Source organism: Salmo salar, chromosome 01, assembly GCF_965601325.2.
Source record: "Salmo salar chromosome 01, fSalSal1, whole genome shotgun sequence".
Taxonomy (NCBI): domain Eukaryota; kingdom Metazoa; phylum Chordata; class Actinopteri; order Salmoniformes; family Salmonidae; genus Salmo; species Salmo salar.
Genome location: NC_138291.1, coordinates 132,467,106 through 132,488,148, shown reverse-complemented (window position 1 = coordinate 132,488,148; position 21,043 = coordinate 132,467,106). Strand labels below are relative to the sequence as shown.

General features: G+C 43.7%; 1 protein-coding gene across 1 annotated transcript in view; it reads left to right on the top strand.

Moving 5' to 3' along the window:
• The window catches only part of col27a1a (collagen, type XXVII, alpha 1a), a 365,335-nt gene that overhangs the window by 86,453 nt on the left and 257,839 nt on the right, over window positions 1–21,043 (top strand). The window contains exons 6-7 of the mRNA XM_045688056.2: window positions 11,986–12,039; window positions 12,174–12,227. Coding sequence (XP_045544012.1) covers window positions 11,986–12,039; window positions 12,174–12,227 — 108 coding nt within the window. The remainder of the gene's footprint in view (window positions 1–11,985; window positions 12,040–12,173; window positions 12,228–21,043) is intronic.

Here is a 21,043-nt window from a genome sequence, read left to right as displayed (position 1 = left end):
CGATGGGCTCATCGCGGGGAGGTTGGGGTGGACAAGCCACAGAGTTATTCTAGCTGCGTGCACCGGTTCATGTAGTCTGACACATGCGAGTTTCTCCCTAAGGATAACATGGGTTTACAGGTTATGCTCTAACTCTGCTTCTGTGCAGGCCATTTTCAAAATGCCTTTTACCACATGTTCAGGGTCACCTGTACCTCTACAGATATCAACATGAAAAGATTGAATTGTCCCCTTCATATCTTAAAGCGGAAATGTGAACTTTACCTTCAAATAGGGCTGAAATCATCAAATTGGGAGGCTTAAATCATCACAGAAAGGGAAACAAATGGCATCACCATAGTCCCTAGGCCGTGCCAAGTTCAACGAGATAGCCCACTTGACCGTAGTTCGCTCAGTCTGACGGCAGCGACTGTGCAAAAAAGTAGTCCCAAAATGAAGCCTGACCTAAATTTCAGGTGCTTTTGGGTGACAGCTGCAGAACCGTTAAGGCTGTGTTGATTCTAAGCTTCCTGGAGCAACCGGAAGTGGTTAAATTCACCCTAAAAGTGGTTTTGATTTCACAACCTGCAGTTAGGTACAAATACTGCATTCAACCCTCTGTAAATCAGTCAGTTCTTAACGTAAAGACTTGAAACTCAGGATTCTGTAAAAGCCTACCCCAATGAGGATATGTGTCTACTGTCAGCTTCCTGTGATAACAGAAAGTGCCTTAAATTGGGGCCATAGAGGCTGTTTTGAAGGGTTAAAAAGGTCACATCTTTCCAAAATGTCATATGTGTGATTAGGCAACCCTCATGAACTGAAAATCAGTCATTTCTCCCATCAGATGTCCAAGAAAAAACTCACACACACAAACAGCCAGTGTGGGGCTTACAGACACACAGAGCCTGCAATATCTATTGCAGGCTCTGTGTCTATAAGCCCCACACCAGCGTAAGTGTCTATAAGCCCCACACCAGCGTTTTCACCATCAAATAACTGTCAGACCTAGAGCTCTGAAACTTTATAAACCTGTTCTAGAGCTTAAGTCGGTAGTGCACAGTGAGTTATGTGGCTCTAGTAGGTTCTCAGGCCGAGAAACAGCCTCGTCCATTTGCAATGACTTCAATGAATTTTGAATATCGCGAAAATGACGAACGATGGAGAGGAACCACTATCACTGCTCGGCCATCCCGAGTTCAACAGGCCAGTCAATTGGGCATTTCTGCAGTATATTAGAGCATGTCAAATTCATGATGGTAAATGCCCATTGTAAGACATTGCAAATAGACAGTACATTTCCAATTTATTTAATGAGGGATTTACCATCACCAAATGGACAGGCTGAAATCAACATCAACTAGCAATGGAGAGGAACCACTATCACTGCTAGGCCATCCTGAGTTCAAAAAGCCAGTCAATTGGGCATTTGTGCAGTATATTAGAGCATGTCAAATTCGTGATGGTATATGCCCATTGTAAGACATTGCAAATGGACAGCCGTGCACCTGGTAGTCTGAACGGGTTACCAGGAGCACATTTTTTAAATGTTTTTTTTTAATGCCTTTAAGGGGGTGCAATGGGTCCATGGCCGGGTAGGGAGCACCCCCCACCCGTGCCCATCCCATCAAAAAACGACATAAATTTGTCAATTTCCAATTTATTTAATGAGGGATTTTTTCCATCACCAAATGGACAGGCTGAAATCAACATCAATGAGGAATTCTTACTTCCCATGATCAAACATGACAAATAGACCTTCTAGGTTGATTCAGGGCTTAACATAGTGATATATATCATTTGGTCAGTATAAATGCCATTTGGACATTTCTTATGCCATTTGGACATGGTTCACTGACTTTTGGGTTCGGAAGCCAACTTCCTATGATTAAATATGGCAAATGGGCATAACATCCTGATTTGGTACTTTCAATACTTACGTATGGCATTTGGACATTTCTTATGCCATTTGGCCATGGTTCACTGACTTTTGGGTTCAGAAGCCGACTTCCTGTGAACATATATTACAAATGGACCAAACAAACTCAATAAAATAAGACAAATGTATGTTCATACGGTTATTACATATGTATAATTGACACACAAAAAAACGGTCCAAAAAGCACTTTTTTGAGGTTTTATAATTTATAATTTTTCTTTTTTCAAAATTTCACCCATGGGACCAACTTAGTGACCATTTGCCATATGAAAATCTATGGTGGAGCGCGCTCGGGATTTTTGAGGTATGACACTTGGCCCATGCCATGTTCCACTTGCAATATGGTTTTGATGAACTGCCGTCCATTTGACTAGTATTTGTGATTGTGTATATGGTTCGCCCAATGCCAATAAGTTGCCATTCATTTTTGTCCATTTCATGGGGGTCTTCCCCTACCGACAAAATCAAACTGCCAAAGGGGGCGGAATTGCAATCTACTGCAGAGATAGCCTGCAGAGTTCTGTCATACTAGCCAGGTCTGTGCCCAAATGTTGCTGTCACAGGGGTCATGAAATGGAGACCAAGACGCAGCGTGGATAGTACTCATTTTCAATGCTTTTAATGACGACACTTGACAAAACAAGAAAACGACCAACAACAGTCCCGTCAGGTACTAAGATTAAACGGAAAACAACTACCCACAAACCCCAAAGGAAAACAGGCTGCCTAAGTATGGCTTCCAATCAGAGACAACGAAAGTCACCTGCCTCTGATTGGAAACCATACCCGGCCAAAACCTGGAAAACAAAACATAGAAATAGAATACTAGAAAAACCCCACCAATAAACAGAAAACCCAAAACCACCCAACACAACCACCTGTCACGCCCTGACCGCTCTACTATGGCAAATTACCTCTTACAAGGGTCAGGAGGTGACAGTTGCTCTTGCTGCTGGTGATTCTCTGATCCACCTCTACGACGCCATTCTGTATACATATGGCCTTTCTTTGGACACTGTGTTAACAAACCTCCAAACGAGCTTCAATGTCATACAACACTCCTTCCGTGGCCTCCAACTACATTTAAAGGCTAGTAAAACTAAATGCATGCTCTTCAACCGATCGCTGCCCGCACCTGCCCGCCCATCGAGCATCACTACTCTGGACAGTTCTGACTTAGAATATGTGGACAACTACAAATACCTAGGTGTCTGGTTAGACTGTAAACTCACATTTAAATCTAGAATCGGCCTCCTATTTCGCAACAAAGCCTCCTTCACTCATGCTGCCAAACATACCCTCGTAAAACTGACTATCCTACCGATCCTTGACTTCGGCGATGTCATTTACAAAATAGCTTCCAACACTCTACTCAGCAAACTGGATGTAGTCCATCACAGTGCCATCTGTTTTGTCACCAAAGCCCCATATACTACCCACCACTGTGACCCGTACGCTCTCGTTGGCTGGCCCTCGCTACATATTCGTTGCCAAACCCACTTGCTCCAGGTCATCTATAAGTCTTTTGCTAGGTAAAGCCCCGCCCTTTCAGCTCACTGGTCACCATAGCAACACCCACCCGTAGCACGCGCTCCAGCAGGTATATTTCACTGGTCATCCCCAAAGCCAACACCTCTTCGGCCGCCTTTCCTTCCAGTTCTCTGCTGCCAATGACTGGAACGAATTGCCAAAACCACTGAAGCTGGAGACTTATATCTCCCTCTCTAACTTTAAGCATCAGCTGTCAGAGCAGCTTACAGATCACTGCCCATCTGTCAATAGCCCATCCAACTACCTCATCCCCATATTGTTATTATTTTTTAGTTTTTGCTCTTTTGCACCCCAGTATCTCTACTTGCACATCATCATCTGTACATCTATCACTCCAGTGTTAATGCTAAATTGTAGTTATTTTGCCTCTATGACCTATTTATTGCCTTACCTCCCTAATCTTACATTTGCACACATCTTACCTCATTTGCACACACTGTATATAGACTTTTTTTCTATTGTGTTATTTACTGTATGTTTGTTTTTTCCATGTGTAACTCTGTGTTGTTGTTTTTGTCGCACTGCTTTGCTTTATCTTGGCCAGGTCGCAGTTGTAAATGAGAAATTGTTCTCAACAGGCCTACCTGGTTAAATAAAGGTGAAATAAAAATATATTTAATAAAAAAAAATTGAAATTGTTTGGAGCACTCCATGTGAGCAATGAGCATGTGTCTGGTGTCTCTGTCCTCTTAATGTTGACGGAGCGTGCCCATATCTAACTGGATGTCTGAGTTCTGATTGTTTTAACTCACCCATCACTAATAATAAGCTATGTCAATGAAATCATTATTTTTTTATCTATAGTGAATGATATTTCCTCACAGTATTTGAAAAATCTTTCCAACACTCTTCCCTTTGATAATCACCAGGCCTCAGTGTGAAAGAGCAAAATGTCATGCTCTGAGGATCCCGTATATCCAGTGGAAATGTCATAAAATAGCCTCCCTGAAAACATTTCCAATTGCGCAAAAACAGCTGTGTCTGGTGTGCTCACAGGTGTTGGAAACTCTGAGGGCCCAGAATAGGCAAGTTGGTACAATGTTGCAAGTTCACAAGTGACAGTCATTGGGCTGGACCCAGTAACACAGATAGAAAGGGAGGGATGCAGGCAGGCGGAGTATATATAGAGAGATGAAAGAACCTAACAAGCGACAGCTTAGGGCTGCACCTTCATATATACAGTCATACAGTCATTGGGCTGGACCCAGTAACTTAGGTCCTCAAAGTTTTACAGCTGCACCATCGAGAGCATCCTGACGGGTTACATCACTACCTGGTATGGCAACTGCTCGGCCTCTGACCGCAAGGCACTACAGAGGGTAGTGCGTACGGCCCAGTACATCACAGGGGCCAAGCTTACTGCCATCCAGGACCTCTATACCAGGCAGTGTCAGAGGAAGGCTCTAAACATTGTCAAAGACTCCCGCCACCCTAGTCATAGACTGTCCTCTCTGCAACCACACGGCTAGCTGTACCGGAGCGCCAAGTCTAGGTCCAAGAGGCTCTTCCCCTTAGCCATAAGACTCCTTAACAGCTAATCAAATGGCTACCCAGACTATTTGCATTGCCACCCCCCCCCCCCCCCCCGGAATGCTGCTGCTACTCTCTGTTATTATCTATGCATAGTCACTTTAATAACTCTACCTACTCTACATGTACCTATTACCTCATTTACCTCGACACCGGTGCCCCAGCACATTGACTCTGTACATAGCCTCCGCTATTGTTATTTACTGCTGCTCTTCAATAATTTGTTATTCTTATCTCGAACTTCTTTTTAGGTATTTTCTTAAAACTTCATTGTTGGTTAAGGCTTGAAAGTAAGCATTTCACTGTAAGGTCTACCTACACCTGTTGTATTCGGTGCATGTGACAAAGCCTTCCCTATAGCTCAGTTGGTAGAGCATGGTGTTTGCAACGCCAGGGTTGTGGGTTCGATTCCCACGGGGGGCCAGCACAGAAAAAAAATGTATGAAATGTATGCATTCACTACTGTAAGTCGCTCTGGATAAGAGCGTCTGCTAAATGACTAAAATGTAAATGTAAATGTAAATACAATTTGATTTGAGATAGAAAAGGAGGCAGAAAGGCAGAGTTTATATAGAGAGATGAAAGAACCTACAAGTGACAGCTTAGGACCGGACCTTCATAATACAAATCTAATCAAATTTATTTATATAGCCCTTCGTACATCAGCTGATGTCACAAAGTGCTGTACAGAAACTCAGCCTAAAACCCCAAACAGCAAGCAATGCAGGTGTAGAAGCACGGTGGCTAGGAAAAACTCCCTAGAAAGGCCAGAACCTAGGAAGAAACCTAGAGAGGAACCAGGCTATGAGGGGTGGCCAGTCCTCTTCTGGCTGTGCCAGGTGGAGATTATAGCAGAACATGGCCAAGATGTTCAAATGTTCATAGATGTAACGATCGTCATATAGAGGAGACCATGGCGCAGCGTGTTGAGTGCTCATCTTTACTTTTAATGAAAACACTTAAACAAAGAAAACAAAACGACAGCCAAGAGTTCTGTCAGGTTATACTAACAAAACAGATAACAACTACCCATGAAAACAAAGGGAAAAACAGGCTGCCTAAGTATGGCTTCCAATCAGAGACAACTATAGACAGCTGCCTCTGATTGGAAACCATACCCGGCCAAAACATAGAATGCCCACCCACCTATCACACCCTGACCTAACTAAACAGAGAAAACACAGCTCTCCTAGGTCAGAGCGTGACAATAGATGACCATCAGGGTCAAATAATAATAATCACAGTGGAGTAAATGTCAGTTGGCTTTTCATAGCCGATCATTCAGAGTATCCCTACTGCTCCTGTTGTCGCTAGAGAGTTGAAAACAGCAGGTCTGTTATACAGTCATTGGGCTGGACCCAGTAACACATACAGAAAGGGAGGCATGCAGGCGGAGTATGTATAGAGAGATGAAAGAACCTACAAGCGACAGCTTAGGACTGGACATTCATATATATACAGTCATTGGGCTGGACCCAGTAACACAGACAGAAAGGGAGGCAGACAGGCGGAGTATATATATAGAGATGAAAGAACCTGCATTTTCATCAGGATATTTTTTGTGTTTATTTGTTGGCTTTATGTAGTTTTACTTAGTTGACAATGGAAGTTTTAAAGACCTACTGCTACATTGGCCTAGGCTGCCTCTTATTTATTTAGCTGTCAGTGGCTCAAAATCAAATCAAATCAAATGTATTTGTCACATACACATGGTTAGCAGGTGTTAATCCAAGTGTAGCGAAATGCTTGTGCTTCTAGTTCCGACCATGCAGTAATATCTAACAAGTAATCTACCAATTCCACAACAACTACCTTGTACACACAAGTGTAAAGGAATGAATACGAATATGTACATAAAAATATATAAATGAGTGATGGCCGAACGGCATAGGCAAGATGTAATAGATGGTATGGAGTACAGTATATACCTATGAGATGAGTAATGTAGGTTATGAAAACATGATATAAAGTGGCATTGTTTAAAGTGGCTAGTGATACATCTAATTACATCAAGATGGCAAGATGCAGTACATGGTATGGCGTAACAGTATATACATATGAGATGAATAATGTAGGTTATGTAAACATTATCTAATATAAATAATATAAAGTGGCAAGTGATAAATTGATTACATCAATTTTCCCATTATTAAAGTGGCTTGAGTTGAGTCAGTATGTTGGCAGCAGCCACTCAATGTTAGTGATGGCTGTTTAACAGTCTGATGGCCTTGAGATAGAAGCTGTTTTTCAGTCTCTCGGTTCCAGCTTTGATGCACCTGTACTGACCTCGTCTTCTGGATGTTAGCGGGGTGTACAGGCAGTGGCTCGGGTGGTTGCTGTCCTTGATGATCTTTTTGGCCTTCCTGTGACATCGGGTGGTGTAGGTGTCCAGGAGGGCAAGTAGTTTGCACCCGGTGATGCGTTGTGCAGACCTCACTACCCTCTGGAGAGCCTTCCGGTTATGGGCAGAGCAGTTGCCGTACCAGGCGGTGATACAGCCCGACAGGATGCTCTCGATTGTGCATCTGTAAAAGTTTGTGAGTGTTTTTGGTGACAAGCCGAATTTCTTCAGCCTCCTGAGGTTGAAGAGGCGCTGCTGTGCCTTCTTCACCACGCTGTCTGTGTGGGTGGACCATTTCAGTTTGTCCGTGATGTGTACGCCGAGGGACTTAGAACTCTCCACCCTCTCCACTACTGTCCTGTCAATGTAGATAGGGGGCTGCTCCCTCTGCTGTTTCCTGAAGTCCACGATCATCTCTTTTGTTTTGTTGGCATTGAGTGCGAGGTTATTTTCCTGACACCACACTCCGAGGGCCCTCACCTCCTCCCTGTAGGCCATCTCGTCTTTGTTGGTAATCAAGCTTACCACTGTAGTGTCGTCTGCAAACTTGATGATTGAGTTGGATGCGTGCATGGCCACGCAGTCGTGGGTGAACAGGGAGTACAGAAGAGGGCTGAGAACGCACCCTTGTGGGGACCCAGTGTTGAGGATCAGCGGGGTGGAGATGTTGTTACCTACCCTCACCACCTGGGGGCGGCCCGTCAGGAAGTCCAGGACCCAGTTGCACAGGGCGGGGTCGAGACCCAGGGTCTCGAGCTTAATGACGAGTTTGGAGGGTACTATGGTGTTAAATGCTGAGCTGTAATCGATGAACAGCATTCTTACATAGGTATTCCTCTTGTCCAGATGGGTTAGGGCAGTGTGCAGTGTGATGGCGATTGCGTCGTCTGTGGACCTATTGGGTCGGTAAGCAAATTGGAGTGGGTCTAGGGTGTCAGGTAGGGTGGAGGTGATATGGCCCTTGACTAGTCTCTCAAAGCACTTCATGATGACGGAAGTGAGTGCTACAGGGCAGTAGTCATTTAGCTCAGTTACCTTAGCTTTCTTGGGAACAGGAACAATGGTGCCCCCCCCATGTGGGGACAGCAGACTGGGATAAGGATTGATTGAATATGTCTGTAAATACACCAGCCAGCTGGTCTGCGCATGCTCTGAGGATGCGGCTGGGGATGCCGTCTGGGCCTGCAGCCTTGCGAGGGTTAACACATTTAAATGTTTTACTCACGTTGGCTGCAGTGAAGGAGAGCCCGCAGGTTTTGGTAGCGGGCCGTGTTAGTGGCTTTGTATTGTCCTCAAAGCGAGCAAAAAACTTGTTTAGTCTGTCTGGGAGCAAGGCATCGTGATCCGCGACGGGGCTGATTTTTGTTTTGTAGTCCGTGATTGACTGTAGACCCTGCCACATACCTCTCGTGTCTGAGCCGTTGAATTGCGACTCTACTTTGTCTCTATACTGACACTTAGCTTGTTTGATTGCCTTGCGGAGGGAATAGCTACACTGTTTATATTCGGTCATGTTTCCGGTCACTTTGCCCTGATTTAAAGCAGTGGTTCGCGCATTCAGTTTTGCGCGGATGCTGCCATCAATCCACGGTTTCTGGTTGGGGAATGTTTCAATGTGTCCATATGACAGAGGCTGGTGCTCACCATTTGTGGCATTTTAACTTTTAGATTTTTATCATTTTTATTAGGATTTGTATTCTCAACCATGTGACAATGATTTTGAAAAACAAAAACGTTATTATTGATATGAAACTGTTCCCCGAAAATACGCATATGAAAATCATAACTGGCACGCAGATCGGTAGAAATGATAGGATAAATTGTAAGCTTCCCCAAACATGAAACTCAAATTTGAAACTTATGTGCCTAGGAAAAGACCGTTGTGAACAGTGTGCAAATGTCTTTGTACTTCATAATGCAATGGAGAAATATAAAGAGAGGGATGTTGTAACTAAGATTGTGTCTATTAAAACTGAGCACAAATGGACAAAAGGTGGAGAAAAGCATTCACCTCTATTCAGCACCAGTGGGAGGAAAGCACCACTCACTGGGCTGATCCCAGCACTGTGTTGCTTGCTATGGGCAGGAGCAGGCCTGCGAGCTGAGGGTTAGAGAATGCCATGTTACTTATTAGATATTGTTTCCATTCCCTTTTCAACAAGTTTAGAATTGTAAACTAATAGAAAACAGAAGTGAGGAACTAATTGCGAGCACTACTCCACTTTTATTTAACTTGGCAAGTCAGTTAAAAACAAATTCTTATTTACAATGACAGCCTACTGGGGACCAGTGGGTTAACTGCCTTGTTCAGGGGCAGAACAAAATATTTTTACCTTGTCAGTTCAGGGATTCAATCCAGCAACCTTTCAGTTACTGGCCCAACTCTCTAACCACTAGGCTACCTGCCCCCCCAGATCACTTGATATCTACCACAAGTGGGAGAGAAGAGAAAAGGGAGAGAGAGAGAGGGGAGAAGGACAGAGAAGTAGAGAGAGACATGACTTAACACAAACTAAACTGTCTATTGTACAGCAGAGCATGTGTCTGACTCAAATCCCCACAACTGAATAGATAAGAGCACATCATGAGCGCACCGTTTACAAAACAGAGCTGAGCGCTGTCCATGCAGAATGGGCCCCATATATAAATATTCCATGTTTTTTTCCATTCCCTACCCCAATCCTATTATCATTTATATAAATCATTATATGTTTTATTTTACTGCAACACAAATTACAGTTTTACCATTTCACAACCAGGGGGTGCTGCAACACCTTCAACACCCATACTTCCTGTGGCTATGCAACATTGAGTCAACATCAGCCAATACTTGTAAAAATGTCAATTCTGAAAAAGTATACCTATACAACTGCGGTCCTTCTGCGATGTTATGAAACTCATACATTTAATTAAAACATCTATAGAATACATCCACCAACTTTTTCCTCATTTGTGTTGTTCAACTCAGTGCGAATGCGCTTGTGCCATGATGAATGCACCGAGCTGTCTGATTGAACTACTGGCACACACTCGGACACCCATGCATACCCCACAAGACATGCCACCAGAGGTCTCTTCACAGTCCCCAAGTCCAGAACAGACTATGGGAGGTGCACAATACTACATAGAGAAATGACTACATGGAACTCTATTCCACATCAAGTAACTGATGCAAGTAGTAAAATTAGATTTAAAAAAGAGGTAAAAATACACCTAATGGAACAGCGGGGACTGTGAAGAGACACACATAGACATAGACACATGCATACACACACACGATAACATATATACACACACGATAACATACACACACACACATATAACATACACACACACGATAACATACACACACACACGATAACATACACACATACGATAACATACACACACACAATAACATACACACACAATAACATACACACATACACGATAACATACACACACACGATAACATACACACACACACACGATAACACACACACACATGATAACATACACACACTCGATAACATACACACACACGATAGCATACACACAGGTACACATGGATTTTGTGTTTTACTGTAGATATGTGGTAGTAGAGTAGGGGCCAGAGGGCACACACGTAATGTCAATTCTGAAAACGCATACCTGTACTTATGTTTGTCCTGTACAACTGCTGTATGTTGTGAATGTATTGTATTACTGCTTTCATTTTGCTGGACCCCAGGAAGAGTAGCTGCTGCCTACTAGCTTACGTAGTACGTCAAAGCAGCAATGTCTCCAGTTGAGCAACATAAATTATCCTCTGTAAACACACGCCTTAGGTGTTGCTTGGGGGTTGGGGTGTGCAGTCAGAGCCACTCACTTCGTTAAGCAGGTGTGTTGAGAGAACGTTTTCAAAGTGTTTGATGTGCAGGAGCGCTCCCCGATAGTGCTCTTTCATCACCCCTTAATACAGAAACGTTGTAAATCCCAGGAGCTCTTCGGGAAAAAGAAGTCCATACGATGAGTTAAATTTCCGACCTGCGGCTTTGAAGTGTAGAGACCCATTACTGTTCTCTTTACTCCAACAATGAATCCTTGTTTTGTCTGGCAGGAAGGCCGCTGGGGAGAAATCTCACCACAGAGTGATCCTGAGACAGTCTGTAGATGGGTTACCCCTCAAGAAACCGATACAACCATATGGTTTTCCAAGGAGGGGTACCCCAAAAAGACTGCTACAATCATAAGGTTTCCCATGTGTCCAGGGAGGGTTGCTTTCACTCCTTCCACTCCGGTCACTAGCTGTTTGAGCAGGTTGTTGCTCATGTCTTGTGACAATCATATTGATAGATGGGGATTAATTAATTGATTAGACCTCAAAAGCTGTCAAAAATGAGGTAATGAACATAGCATTCCCATGTGTAAAGAGAGGAGTTTTTTTCCACCCTATGGTCCCACTTCATGATACCTTATATCAAACCCAATTGATAGTATCCATGTAAATGCAGTGTAATTACAGTATAGGTACACACTGCGGTACTGCATAACGTTTATCTATGTATGGTAAAATAGGACCAAATAACCAAGTATCACTGTTAGGTGGTTGTATGTGTCAGTGTGAATAAGTGCGCTTGTTTTTTTAGTGTCACTAATTGGTCCTCTTTCTCTGTGTTTTTCTCAGGGGAGGAAAGGAGACCCTGGTCTCTCATCTGGAACAGCCACTAAAGGAGAGAAGGTAAGCCCCCACCCCCCCCCCCCCCCCACTGTATATTTATCAAATACAATAAAGTCATATTCTATTCAAGTTTAGTCTAACTTGAATCTAGGTTGTGTATTGAGATTATATGCATTTGTTTGACTGTCTTTCAGGGAGACCCAGGCATTCTTGGCCAAGTTGGACTAATCGGCCAGGCTGGTCGAAAGGTAAGAGAGACAGACACTTACCTATTGTTTGCTTTATACCTCATTGCCTCTCATCCTCTACTACTTTCTCATCAGAAAGCCCATATAACTGGAGTCTCATGTTGTGAGCTGGAATGGGGTCTCTCTCTCTCTCGATGCACTGCATCGCAGTCCCAGGCTGTGTCACAACTGGCAGTGACTGGGAGACCCATGAGGTTCTGACCCATGCCAGAGGTTCTGCTGTGCTCACCACTTCTACGATCTGTGTCAGCTGGGTCGGCTACAGTTTTGTTCAGAATGAAGGAGAGGGAGGGAGCAGGAGGAGGGGGGCTCAGGGGGGGGGGGGGGGGGGACATACTGTTGTAAGTCACTGGTGTCATAATGAGCAGGAAAGGCTTGACTGCGGTGATTCATACTTCTAGGAAATTGATCTCGGAACTTGGACTTGAAGGTTCTGTTGGATTGGATTCTCTGTGTGTGTGTGTGTGTGTGTGTGTGTGTGTGTGTGTGTGTGTGTGTGTGTGTGTGTGTGTGTGTGTGTGTGTGTGTGTGTGTGTGTGTGTGTGTGTGTGTGTGTGGAAGACTCTTCTCTGATGACAATGTAAACTACAACCCTTGTCCTCATAGAGAGGACAAATTATGAGTTTAGTAGATTCATGAATTTGTTATAATACAGGCACACGTTGTCAAGGGATAATACATCAGACATATGCGACTTGTTTCAGGAAACTAGGGGAATGTCGCATGTCACTACTTCACAGGAGAAGCATTTGAACATCAACATTTATTTTCTATCAAAATGTGTTTTTTGGCAGAAATGAATTCTGGAACATGTGAACTTTCATGTGCCTTAATAACAAGCTATGCCATCCGTAAATACGAATAAAATTGTTAAATGACGAGCCAAGCTGGTTTAGCCACGGAAAAATACATGCCGCTAACCATGATTGGCTGAGATAATGGTTTTGGCTGGAATTAGTATTTGGTAGCATTGCCTTTAAATTGTTTAACTTGGGTCAAACGTTTCGGGTAGCCTTCCACAAGCTTCCCACAATAAGTTGGGTGAATTTTGGCCCATTCCTCCTGACAGAGCTGGTGTAACTGAGTCAGGTCTGCCCACAAATGTTCTATATGTTTGAGGTCAGGGCTTTGTGATGGCCACTCTAATACCTTGACTTTGTTGTCCTTAAGTAATTTTGCCACAACTTTGGAAGTATGCTTGTGGTCATTGTTCATTTGGAAGACCCATTTGCGACCAAGCTTTAACTTCCTGACTGATGTCATGAGATGTTGCGTCAATATATCTACATCATTTTACTTCCTCATTATGCCATCTATTTTGTGAAGTGCACCAGTCCCTCCTGCAGCAAAGCACCCCCACAACATGATGCTGCCACCCCCGTGCTTCACAGTTGGTATGGTGTTCTTCGGCTTTCAAGCCACCCCCTTTTTCCTCCAAACATAACGATGGTCCTTATGGCCAAACAGTTCTATTTTTGTTTCATCAGACCAGAGGACATTTCTCCAAAAAGTACAATCTTTGTCCCCATGTGCAAACCGTAGTCTTGCTTTTTTATGGCAGTTTTGGAGCAGTGGCTTCTTCCTTGCTGAGCGACCTTTAAGGTTATGTCGATATAAGACTCATTTTACTGTGGATATAGATACTTTTGTACCTGTTTTCTCCAGCATCTTCACAAGGTCCTTTACTGTTGTTCTGGGATTGATTTGCACTTTTCCCACCAAAGTACATTCATCTCTAGGAGACAGAACGCGTCTCCTTCCTGAGCAGTATGACAGCTGTGTGGTCCCATGGTGTTTATACTCGGGTACTATTGTTTGTACAGATGAATGTGGTACCTTCAGGCGTTTGGAAATTGCTCCCAAGGATGAACCAGACTTCTGGAGGTCCAACAAAGAAATTCTGAGGTCTTGGCTGATTTATTTTGATTTTCCCATGATGTCAAGCAAAGAGGCACTCTGTTTGAAGGTAGGCCTTGAAATACATCCACAGGTACACCTCCAATTGACTGAAATGATGTCAATTAGCCTATCAGAAGCTTCTAAAGCCATTACATAATTTTCTGGAATTTTCCAAGCTGTTTAAAAGCACAGTCAACTTAGTGTATGTAAACTTCTGACCCACTGGAATTGTGATACAGTGAGTTTATAATTGAAATAATCTGTCTGTAAACAATTGTTTGAAAAATGTCCTTGTGTCATGCATAAAGTAGATGTCCTAACCAACTTGCCAAAACTATAGTTTGTTAACAAAACATTTGTGGAGTGGTTGAAAAACGAGTTTTAATGAGTTGTGTATGTATGACCTAAGTGTATGTAAACTTCCGACTTCAACTGTATATGTTCGAACCATCTAATGAGTGAACATGTAGTTAATCTGTAACATTCTTATGAGAGTTTAAAAACGACATGTATTTAGTTTGCCTGTGTTCAGCACAAGTTCTAAATCAGCAAGCGATTCCTTCATACAATTGCTATAAAATCTGACTGCGGTTTTGACACAGCCAGATCAACAGTCGGGGCAGTAGCATATTTAATAGTATCATGCACATTTAGATGAAGTTTAACAGATTGACCTGTGGTGTTTATATAAATAGTGAAGAGAACAGGTCCCAAAATCGACACCTGAAGTACACCTTTATGTGCTTCAAGAAATTCAGACTTAACCCCATCAATCATGATCGCCTGAGTTCTGTCTGTAAGATAATCGTGAATAACCATCAATAAAATAGCATGATCAACAGTATCAAAAGCTTTTGACAGGTCCACAAACAAAGCAGCACATTCGATTTTAGTGTCTAAAGCATTGACAAAATTATTAACAACTAAAGTGGTTGCTGTATTAGTGTTATATTTAGGCCTAAACCCTGATTGGTTTACATTCAAAATATTCTGATCAAAAATAAAAACGCAACATGTAAAATCTTGGTCGCATGTTTCATTAGCTGAAATAAAAGTTCATATACACAAAAATATGATTTCTGAAATTATGTGCACAAATTTGTTACATCCGTTATTGAGCATTTCTCCTTTGCCAAGATAATCCATCCACCTGACAGGTGTGACAGGTGTGGCATATCAAGAAGTTGATTAAACAGCATGGTCATAACACAGGTGCACCTTGTGCTGGGGACAATAAAAGGCAACTAAAATGAGCAGTTTTGTCACACAGCACAATGCCACAGATGTCTCAAGTTTTGAGGGAGGGTGCAATTGACATGCTGACTGCAGGAATGTCCACCAGAGCTGTTCCCAGAGAATTTCATGTTCATATCTCTACCATAAGCCAGAATTTGGCAGTACATCCAAATGGCCTCACAACCGCAGACTACGTGTAACCACGCCAGCCCAGGACATCCACATCCAGATTCTTCACCTGCGGGCTTGTCTGAGGGGAGAGGGTGCTGATGATTATTTCTCTGTAATAATGCCCATTTGTGGAGAAAAACTCATTCTGATTTGCTGTGCCCCTGCCTAGTCATGTGATAGCCATAGATTAAGGCCTAATTAGTTTATTTCATGAGAGTTATTGTTATTATTATTTCATGAGTGAACTTGGGAAGGTTGAAAACCAGGCAGGCTGCAGCGTTCTGGATAAGTTGCAGGGGTTTTATTTCACAATCGGGGAGCCCAGCCAACAGTGAGTTGCAGTAATCCAGCCAGGAGAAGACAAGTGTCTGGATTAGGACCTGCACTGCTTTCTGTGTGAGGTAGGGTCGTACTCTACAGATGTTGTAGAGCATGAACCTGCAGGAGCGAGTCATTGCTTTGATGTTTGCAAAGAACGACAGGGTGTTGTCCAGGGTCATGCCAAGGTGCTTTGCACTCTGGGAGTGCAACACTGTGGAGTTGTCAACCGTGATGTAGTGGTCTTTGAGTGGACAGGCCTTCCCCAGGAGGAAGAGCACCTCTGTCTTGTCGAGGTTGAGAGGTTGGGCCGACATCCAAGTTGAGATATCTGCCAGGCGCTCTAAGATGCATGTCGCTACCTGGGTGTCAGAAGGGGGGGAAGGAGAAAAGTAGTTGAATGTCATCTGAATAGCAATGATAGGATAGACCATGTGAGGATATGTCGGCGCCGAGTGACTTGGTATATAGAGAGAAGAGGAGAGTGCCTAGAACCCGAGGCCTGAGGGACACCAGTAGTGAGAGTATGTGGTGCAGACTTAGATCCTCTCTATTTCACCTGGTAGGAGTGGCCTGCCAGGTCGGATGCAATCCAAAAGTGTGCAGAGACGCCCACCCCTGAGAGGGTAAGGACGAGGATCTGATGGTTGAAGGTGTCGAAGGCAGCGGATAGATCTAGGAGGATGATAACAGAGGAGAAAGAGTCAGCTTTGGCAGTGCAAAGGGCCTCTGTGATACAGAGAAGTGAGGAGGATGGGAGGAGGGGATGGGGGGATGGGGTCGAGTAGGAAGATTGTCGGGCAGCCAGACCTCAGAAGTCACAGGATTTCATCTGGAGAGAGGTCAAGGCATAAGGTAATTATATGTGAGTGATACCAGTGGACTCAATAGGCTAAGGGATTGAGTAGTGGATGTCGTCAACCTTCTTTTGAATGTGGTTGACAAAGTCGTCCGTAGAGGGAGGAGATGATAGGTTCTCCGGAAGTTTAGTTTTCCTCCAGCAGCCCTGTTCTGTCAGCTCACAATGAGTCACTCAGCCACGGAGCAGGAGGGGAGGGCGCGAGGAAAGGAGACAATGCGAGTAATAGGATGCGGAAAGGGAAAAGTGTAGGGTCGAAGAGGCTGAATCAGGAGACAGGAGGGAGAAGGATTTAGCAGAAGGGAGATATGATAGGATAGAAGATGAGAGAGCAGTTGGAGAAAGAGAGCAAATATTGTGTGACCATCTGGGTAGGGGCTGAGTGATTAGGGTTGGAGGAAAGGGAGACAGAAAAGGAAACAAAGCAGTGATCAGAGACCTGGAGGGGGGTTGCAGTGAGATTAGTAGGCGAGCAGCCTCTACTAAAGATGAGGTCAAGCTTATTGCCTGCCTTGTGAGTTGGAGTGGATTGGGAAAGGGTGAGGTCAAAAGAGGCAAGTAGGGGAAAGAGAGAGTTGGAAAGAAATGAATCGAAGGCAGACGTCGGGAGGTTGAAGTTGCCAAGTACAAAGAGTGTTGAGCCATCGTCAGGAAATGAGCTTATCAAGGTGTCATGTTCATTGAGGAACTCTCCAAGGGCACATGGTGGGCGATAGATGACAATAATACGTTTGAGTTGATAATTGACAGTGACAGCATGGAATTCAAATGAGGAGATGTACAGTTGAGAGAGGAAGAAAATTGAAAATCTCAATTTAGGAGAAATGTGTAGACCTGTGCCACCACTGCGACGACCAGATGCTCCTGGACTATGAGAGAAAACGTAGTCAGATGAAGAAAGTGCAGCTTGAGTAGCAGTGTTCTCTGGGGTGATCCATGTCTCCATTAGGGCCAAAAAGTCAAGGGACTGAAGGGCAGCATAGGCTGAGATGAACTCTGGGTTCTTGACAGCAGATCAGCATTTCCAAACGCTGCTTTCAAAGAGATAACCCACTGAAATAAAATGGTGATTAATGCATCGATTATGGAGGCCACTGGGCTCAATTGTAATGAGGCCAGTGTCTGAATTTATTTGTTGTGGCAGAGAGGAGGAAGTAGAACCCTTTTAGGTTTTTGACAGTTTTACAGAATTTAACCAGGTTCCATTACAATCTGAAAGATTTGTCTTACAAAATGATTCCTCAGTTGCTTAAAAGCTTGCCAGTTCGGGCCTAAGCCTGTGTTCCTGGCCTTGACCCAAGCATCATCTCTTTTATGAATGACCCCGGAGTGTACCAGGCATTCAATCTACCATTAACACTGATTATCCACAATAGTATTGAATACATCTGCAAAAATGCTAAATCTAAATCAGGTTCAGGTATAACTGAAATACAATCACCAAAATAAAAATCATGTAAAAAAGCCTGAAGTTTTTAAAGTTCCTCTTGTGATGACACGGATCTTAGATTTAGATCCCTAACACAAACAATTGTGCAATGCTCACTAATGTCTTGGGGCGAAGACACCAGCAGAAACATAATTCTATGGTGTATTCGTTAAATTAAGATCAATGAGAGTTTACTTCGAAGGATCTTTAAAGAATATTTTATTGAGCAATATAAACCAGAATTTCTTTGTTCGAACCGGTTCAGAACTTTATTTTGCTGGTCAAAACAGTGGAACAGAACAAAAAAAAGAATGGTTCTGTTCAGAACGAAACGATTGGAAAATCATGTAGGTTCAAACCCCTGATACCAACTACTGAGAAGTGTGTAGGAAAGGCATACATCGGCCCCTTAAGTCTGCATCGGCCCCTTACTATATAATCCTGTATGTGAAGAAGAATCCAGTATATAAATATGTGGTGTATGGCGCAGTGTGGTTATTTTAAGCTCAGTTGGTAGAGTATTGCGCTTTTAACTCCAGGTAGTGGGTTCGATTCCTGGGACCACCCATATGTAAAATGTATGCACACATGACTCTAAAAGGCATATGTTATTTAACAAAAATGCAATGTAAAGTAGTGTATATAAGAATGAGCCAAATGAAGAATACAGTATATGAATACACAGTACGAACGATCCAGTGTTTAATGTCTTTCTCTATATGGGACACAGCACTGTATCTGTTTGTGATTATGGGAGTATGTGTGTGTGTGTGAGTGTATATATATGAAATCAAATTTTATTTGTCACATGCGGCGAATACAACAAGTGAAGACCTTACCGTGAAATATACTGCTCAAAAAAATAAAGGGAACACTTAAACAACTCAATGTAACTCCAAGTCAATCACACTTCTGTGAAATCACTGTCCACTTAGGAAGCAACACTGATTGACAATAAATTTCACATGCTGTTGTGCAAATGGAATAGACAACAGGTGGAAATTATAGGCAATTAGCAAGACGAGTGGTTCTGCTGGTGGTAACCACAGACCACTTCTCAGTTCCTATGCTTCCTGGCTGATGTTTTGGTCACTTTTGAATGCTGGCGGTGCTTTCACTCTAGTGGTAGCATGAGACGGAGTCTACAACCCACACAAGTGGCTCAGGTAGTGCAGCTCATCCAGGATGGCACATCAATACGAGCTGTGACAAGAAGGTTTGCTGTGTCTGTCAGCGTAGTGTCCAGAGCATGGAGGCGCTACCAGGAGACAGGCCAGTACATCAGGAGACGTGGAGGAGGCCGTAGGAGGGCAACAACCCAGCAGCAGGACTGCTACCTCTGCCTTTGTGCAAGGAGGACTGGAGGAGCACTGCCAGAGCCCTGAAAAATGACCTCCAGCAGGCCACAAATGTGCATGTGTCTGCTCAAACGGTCAAAAACAGACTCCATGAGGGTGGTATGAGGGCCCGACGTCCACAGGTGGGGGTTGTGCTTACAGCCCAACACCGTGCAGGACGTTTGGCATTTGCCAGAGAACACCAAGATTGGCAAATTCGTCACTGGCGCCCTGTGCTCTTCACAGATGAAAGCAGGTTCACACTGAGCACGTGACAGAGTCTGGAGACGCCGTGGAGAACGTTCTGCTGCCTGCAACATCCTCCAGCATGACCGGTTTGGCGGTGGGTCAGTCATGGTGTGGGGTGGCATTTCTTTGGGGGGCCGCACAGCCCTCCATGTGCTCGCCAGAGGTAGCCTGACTGCCATTAGGTACCGAGATGAGATCCTCAGACCCCTTGTGAGACCATATGCTGGTGTGGTTGGCCCTGGGTTCCTCCTAATGCAAGACAATGCTAGACCTCATGTGGCTGGAGTGTGTCAGCAGTTCCTGCAAGAGGAAGGCATTGATGCTATGGACTGGCCCGCCCGTTCCCCAGACCTGAATCCAATTGAGCACATCTGGGACATCATGTCTCGCTCCATCCACCAACGCCACATTGCACCACAGACTGTCCAGGAGTTGGCGGATGCTTTAGTCCAGGTCTGGGAGGAGATCCCTCAGGAGACCATCCGCCACCTCATCAGGAGCATGCCCAGGTGTTGTAGGGAGGTCATACAGGCACGTGGAGGCCACACACACTACTGAGCCTCATTTTGACTTGTTTTAAGGACATTACATCAAAGTTGGATCAGCCTGTAGTGTGGTTTTCCACTTTAATTTTGAGTGTGACTCCAAATCCAGACCTCCATGGTTTGATAAATTGGATTTCCATTGATTATTTTTGTGTAATTTTGTTGTCAGCACATTCAACTATGCAAAGAAAAAAGTATTTAATAAGATTATTTCATTCATTCAGATCTAGGATGTGTTATTTTAGTGTTCCCTTTATTTTTTGGAGCAGTGTAGTTACTTACAAGCCCTTAACCTTAACCAACAATGCAGTTCAAGAAATAGAGTTAAGAAAATATTTACTAAATGAACTAAAGTAAAATTATTGAATATAAAAGTAACACAAGAAAATTACATAACAATAACGAGGCTATATACGGGGGATACCGGTACAGAGTCAATGTGCGGGGTTACAGGTTAGTCAAGGTAATTTGCAAAGTGAGTATGCATAGATAATAGACAGCGAGTAGCAGCAGTGTAAAAAGAGCAGTGTAAATAGTCTGGGTGGCTATTTGATTAATTATTCAGCAGTCTTATGGCTTGGGGGGTAAAAGCTGTTAAGGAGCCTTTTTGGTGCTAGACTTGGCGCTCTGGTACCACTTGCCTTGCGGTAGCAGAGAGAAGAGTCTATGACTTGGGTTGACTGGAGTCTTTGACATTTTTGAGGATCGAGGGACACATGCCAAATCTTTTCAGTCCCCTGAGCGGGAAAAAGTGTTGTCCTGCCCTCTTCACA